The sequence below is a fragment of the Chrysochloris asiatica genome, unplaced genomic scaffold (assembly GCF_000296735.1).
Source record: "Chrysochloris asiatica unplaced genomic scaffold, ChrAsi1.0 scaffold00144, whole genome shotgun sequence".
NCBI lineage: Eukaryota > Metazoa > Chordata > Mammalia > Afrosoricida > Chrysochloridae > Chrysochloris > Chrysochloris asiatica.
This window is the reverse complement of record NW_006408662.1, coordinates 5092965-5099203: the sequence shown is the minus strand read 5'-3', so window position 1 is coordinate 5099203 and position 6239 is coordinate 5092965. Positions and strand designations below refer to the sequence as shown.

The 6239-nt window shown below is 58.2% G+C and overlaps 1 protein-coding gene across 1 annotated transcript; it reads left to right on the top strand.

Annotated features, from left to right (window-relative positions):
- Positions 1 to 1106: 1106 nt before the first annotated feature.
- On the top strand, positions 1107 to 5761 carry FOXF2 (forkhead box F2). The gene is made up of 2 exons (XM_006870565.1): positions 1107 to 2235; positions 5595 to 5761. Exons 1-2 carry the CDS (start codon positions 1107 to 1109, stop codon positions 5759 to 5761), a joined length of 1296 nt encoding a protein of 431 aa, XP_006870627.1.
- Positions 5762 to 6239: the final 478 nt, after the last annotated feature.

Here is a 6239-nt window from a genome sequence, read left to right as displayed (position 1 = left end):
GATAGGCCTTCTTTGTGTATTTTTTTCTTCTTCTTCTTTTAACATCGCATGGAAAACGAAAAGGAAGTAGAAGTGACCGCAAACCTGACTTACATTGGAGCAGCCCTCCAAAGTCCCTAAAAGATGGCTTAGGTTTTCTATATCTAAACCCCTCGGCTCCCAATTCCGACAAAGCCGTCACCCTGGGGCGCGGCGCGGCCCGGCGCTCGCCCTCTGCGAGCTAACTGTCACCCAGCCAGAGAGAGAGAGGATCAGCACGTTACCTTTGGCCGTCTGGCACCCCGGCGCGCGGCTGGGGCGGCAATGTCTAAGTGAAGTTGACAAATGGAGTGAGTGCGGGCACTGGGGCTGGCAACTCGGGAGGCTCCGAGCCGGCTGCGGCGGCGGCGAAGGTGGCTGCTCTGGGGACTGAGCCGCGGGCGCACACAGAAGAGGGGGCGGCAGAGAAGGAGGGAGTGGGGGAGTAGGGTCTTTTCCTTGGCGGCTGCAGGTTTCTGAGGTGGGAAGGGGAGCTGTTGGAAGGGGTAAAGAGATTTCAACAAGTGACAGATAGGGGTCGGGTTTTGCTAGGGTGGGGGTCGCCCTCTCTGCACAAAGTGAGTTAGCTCGCGACTTCTCCGTTTAAAAGAGAGATGGGGCGGGGGGGAAGCCTGGAGGCCAAGAAGAGAGCGCGCGCGGAGAAAGGCGCGGGAGGGCGCGGGCACCAGGTTCCGAGGGGGCGGGGCGCGGGGCGTCGCGAGCTGCGCGCGGACGAGGAGGGGGCTGGGCGGGCGGACGGGCGGAGGGAGGAGGGAGGCCCCGGGAGGGAGGAAGTCCCAGAGACAGAGCGAGGAGGGAGCCGGAGGGAGACATCAGCCTGTCCCCGGGGTCCCGGCTCGCGGGCCCGGCCGTTGGGCTCTGCCGCCTGGGAAGGCCGTTGCGCCCGGAGGCCTGAAGCTCCGGGAGGGATGCGCCAGGCAGAGCCGCCGGCCCGCCGCCGCCGCCGCCCGGAACGTCCGCAGCGCTAAAAAGGAGCGGCCGAGGCGCTGGCCCGAAGGAACTGCGGCGCGGGCAGCGGGCTCGGGAGGTCCCCCGGCCCGTGGGCCAGCGCGGCGCACGGCTGCCTAATGACCTCTGAGGGCGGCCCACAGCCGGCCCCGCTCCGCCGCGCTTGCAGTCCGGGCCCCGGAGCGCTCCAGGCGGCCTTGATGAGCCCGCCACCCGCCGCTGCCGCCTCCGCCCTGGAGAGCGCCTCGTCGTCGTCGTCCGCTGCCGCCCCGACCCCTTCGAGCGCCTCGGCTGTCGCCGGCAAAGGCGCGGGGAGCGGCGGGGGCGCGGGCAGTGGGGCCCCCAAGAAGGCGAGCTCAGGGCTGCGGCGGCCAGAGAAGCCGCCCTACTCGTACATCGCACTCATAGTCATGGCTATCCAGAGCTCGCCAAGCAAGCGCCTGACGCTCAGCGAGATCTACCAGTTCCTGCAGGCGCGCTTCCCCTTCTTCCGCGGCGCCTACCAGGGCTGGAAGAACTCGGTGCGCCACAACCTCTCGCTAAATGAGTGCTTCATCAAGCTGCCCAAGGGTCTTGGGCGACCCGGCAAGGGCCACTACTGGACCATCGACCCCGCCAGCGAGTTCATGTTCGAGGAGGGCTCGTTCCGCCGCCGGCCGCGTGGCTTCAGGCGGAAGTGTCAGGCGCTCAAGCCCATGTACCACCGTGTGGTGGGCGGCCTGGGCTTCGGGGCCTCACTGCTGCCCCAGGGCTTCGACTTCCAGGCGCCCCCGGCGGCGCCGCTCGGCTGCCACGGCCAGGGCGGCTACGGCGGCCTGGACATGATGCCCGCGGGCTACGACGCCGGCGCGGGCGCCCCGGGCCACACGCACCCACACCACCATCACCACCACCACGTCCCGCACATGTCTCCCAACCCGGGCTCCACCTACATGGCCAGCTGCCCTGTGCCCGCCGGGCCCGGAGGCGTCAGCGCGGCCGGGGGCGGCGGAGGGGACTATGGGCCAGACAGCAGCAGCAGCCCCGTGCCCTCGTCCCCGGCTATGGCGAGCGCCATCGAGTGTCACTCCCCCTACACGAGCCCTGCGGCGCACTGGAGCTCTCCTGGCGCCTCTCCTTACCTCAAGCAGCCGTCGGCCCTGACGCCGAGCAGCAACCCCGCAGCCTCGGCAGGCCTGCATTCCAGCATGTCCTCCTACTCGCTGGAGCAGAGCTATCTGCACCAGAACGCCCGCGAAGACCTCTCAGGTAACTCAGCGCGAGCCGAGGGGTGTCCACCCACGGGCCGGCCGCAGACCCGGCTGCGGGTTGTATTCCATAGGCTGGGGCCCTCTTAGATGAGGGAGTGCTGTATTCAAGGTATGGAAAAGGATCAAGGGGCTTACCGCCCTCTCGGAGCCCTGGGCAGGAGCCTGGCTTCCAGCACTGCGCTTCTGCTGCAGGGGGGAGCATATTCAAGGCCTGCCTTTGAGAGTTGCTTGTTAGTTACTTTTGTCCAGAAGGACAAGTCTTTGGATGGATGGGAATGGGGCTCTACTGAGAGAGGAGGAAGACTGAGGGAGGTGCAGAGTGGAAAGCAGAGTAGAGGCCTGGCTCTTTCACAAGAGGGAAATAAAACCACTGGGAAGGGCGTCATCTTGTTGAGCAGCCCCACTCCCACCCCAATGGACCCATATTGATGACATTTGGGTCTGTACTGGGCTAGTAGGGCATGAGGTCAACTGCCCCCCTAATCGCCCCCACACACACGCACACTCATGGGCGTGGAGTTGATTCCAAATCATACTGGCACAGTAGAACCCAGTAGAATTGCTCCATGGGGTTTCCTAGACTGTAACTGTTTATTACAGCCTCATCTCTAGCTTGTTGAGCTGCTGGTGGGTTTAAACTGCCGATTTTGTGATTAGCAGTCTACTGTTTAAGTCAGTGCATTACCAGGGGCTGTCATTACTTGGTCCCAGGCCTTATAAATGCCTATCCATTCGATGCCACTTGCTGGGTTAAAGTGTGATGTAGCCAATTACGAAAATTTATTAACTCGCTAAAAGTAGTGAGTTATACTACTGGATGAAAGCGAATGAGAGAGTTTGGTCGTTTAGCCAAGTTTATCCAGTGAGGGCGAACCTTACATTCACCCCTCAAATGCACCCACCTCCACCCCTGGGCTTGTAGTGGGAAGGACAGATGTTCTCACCTGTGTCCCCAGTTAGAAAATATTTCATCCGAGGATATGATACATATTGAAATATCCATGTTACACAGGGACATAAGGAAGAAGAGAGGCCCAGAAATGTGCAAAAAATGTTGATTCCCTTGACGGTGAAGTTTCCCAAATCGGCCTTTTAAATGCAGGTCTCAGAGGTTAACTAAACAAAGACAGTCTAGGCAGGACCACACTGGAGAGGATTTTAGCCTGGCTTAACCCACAGACAGCAGAGTCTTGTTCCGTTTTATGGGAATTTCAACAAGTAACCAATACAGACGACCTTCCCCTATTTTTTTTTTCTCTCCCCTTAGAAAGTTTCAATCACCCCTTCCCCACCACACTCTCTTTTCTCTCGCGAAGACCCTTTTAAACTTGAACCCAGACTCTCAGAGCAGCGGCTGCGGCAGCTACCGCGCTACAATGCCCTGAAGGGGAGGTGGGGCCGAGAGTATAGAGTTGAAATTCCTGATCCCACATAGGAGGTCTCCCTGGCCCACTCCACTCCCAGCCACCAGAAATGCGACTGTGTGGGGGAGGAAATGAGACGCGAGATCCCGCGCGGGCGGCCTGCACCCCGCCCTATGGGCCCCCAGCCTCCAGGAACCCAGCTGCGCTTGGGCCACGATTGGGATGCCGAGCAGGAGGCCCTGCCTTGGGCCTCAAGGCCGCCCAGGATGCTCTGCTCCTTCCCTCCTCGCCTTCAAGCTCCCACCTCCCCTCCAGTATTCTCTTCTCGGCCCGAGTTGGCGTGGACCGGGAGCCTAAGGAAGCTGGGCCCGGTTCGGAGCTTGCCTGGCTTTGGCCCAGCTAGGCGCGATTGGTGTTGGAGTCCGGGAAGGCAGAGGCTGTGGATCCCCACCAGGACTCTGGGTTGGAGTGGTGGCTGTACGACCGCCCTGTGGGCCCTTCTGAAAGGTCGCGTGGGCCTTGGGCATCTGGACAGCGGCCTTCGGCCGGTAGTGAGGGCGCTGATGCAAAGGGCAACATGCCGGCTGTTTGGGGGTTCTCGATTGACCCCCAAATGTGTGGTGGCGCTGTGGGCATGTGCATAGGCGACAAGCATAAATCGAGGGCGCGCGGAACCTGGTGCGCTTGCTTAGAGCAACGCAGCACTTGCCAGGTACAGTGGGCTTTATCGGGTAGTAAAGACAGATCACATCACCAGACCTGCGACTTGTTTCTCCACTGGGGGCCAGGGCGGGCCAGGGAGGCTGCCCACAGGGGTCAAGTCCCGGCGGTGAAACCTCTCGCTGACTAAGTCAGGCCCACCGTAGGCGTGCGGGTATCAGCCACATATAGTGCGGGTTCGGAGGGAGGGCCTGTGCGCCAGGGCCTCACGGCTCGGCGAGTCTTGGGGCCAGAGTTGGTCAGTGCGTCAGCGAGACTCCGCCGCCCCAGGGCTGGGTAGCGCCAGGAAAGCAAAAGCAAAATCCCCGGCCAACTCCCGCTTGGGGGATCAGGGCCCGAGAGGAAGGGACTACGGAGCCTTCCCGGATCTACCCAACCCGACTCTTTGTTGGGGCCCTTCACGCCACCACTGGCCTCAGGGCGCGCAAGAGTTCTCCGCGCTGAACTTCTCAGCGCCCAAGGGCCTTGTTGTTATGTGCCGTGGACTCTTAGCGACCAGGTACACTGTTTCCGAGGCTGTAAATTTTACGGGAGCAGATAGCCTCATCTTTCTCCCGCGGAACAGCTAGTACTTTCGAACTGCTGACCTTAAGGTTCGCAGCCGATTCGAAACCACTACGCTACCAGAGCTCCTTCCAAGAGTCTTAACCTTCACCAATTTTAACCTTAGATCGATCTTCCAGCAGCCCAAGACTTGTGCAGAGGGTCAGAGAGCTAAGCGTTTGGTTTTCTGTCCTTTGGTCTGCAGATAGGGTTTTCCATCATCCATCCTTACAGCATAGCAAATCCTCCTGCTGCGGTCCACCACCCTGCCCGTGCCAGTTCACTGGAAAATACAGAGACTGAAAAGGAGAGGGGAAAGCAGCGGGTGTTTCTGGGACGGGGTTCCTGGCCCTCAATTCAGTCTTGTCTAGGGCAAAAGGGCGCTATGGCGCCGAGATCCGGACCCAGTCCTGTATCAGCTTGTGGTCTTCACTCCTCCTGGGATGAGATCGGCTCTCCTCTCTGTCTCTGGGAAGGCTGAATATGGGAGTTCAGGCACCTTAACAAGGCGGCTTCGAGGACGAACTTACTAAACAAAACATCATGATTCCAGAGACAACAGAAACTTCTAGGGCGAAATTTTCTCGACCGGTTTTATAGCAATATACAAAAGACTCAGCAGTCCTACTTATATCCTGACACAAGATAAATTAGACTTTACAAATCATGTACCAGGGCATTAGCTGGATGAATTTGGTTCTGAAAATAGGTTTTGTTTTTCTTCTTTCAGTGGGACTTCCTCGATACCAACATCACTCCACCCCAGTATGCGACAGAAAAGACTTCGTCCTCAATTTTAATGGTATTTCTTCTTTCCACCCTTCAGCTAGTGGTTCCTATTATCACCACCACCACCACCAGAGTGTCTGTCAGGACATTAAGCCCTGTGTTATGTGAATGGACTGAGACACTCCAGAGGTGATGGGGCACAGACTGCTGGATTCACAGGTCAGACGTAATGTGCACACAGACAAGTAGCAATAAGTAGCCCGCTGGTCACTCAGCCCCAACACCCAGGAGAGCATTGTGACTGCTGATTTCTCCCCATGACAGAGAATGCTCAGAATACTTGGAGGCTCCCGAGGACCAGACCTGTTTTCCTAATGGAGATGGTCAAAACTCACTCTATGCATCTCCATTCCCTTCAGTAATTCGGGCTCTGAGCAAAGCAGACTAGTTTTGTTTTTCACTTTGTCTATGAAAACGTCTATGCTTTTTTTTTGTTTTTGTTTTTGTTTTCAGTAAATACTAAGCACAAGATGTCAAGAAACGTTCATCTTGATGCCTAGTTAAGTAGCAGAGTTGTTTCGCTAAATATTCCGTTTGAATACAGGTGCCAAAGAACAGTATTAAGTATTTAGAAATATTGTGTCTA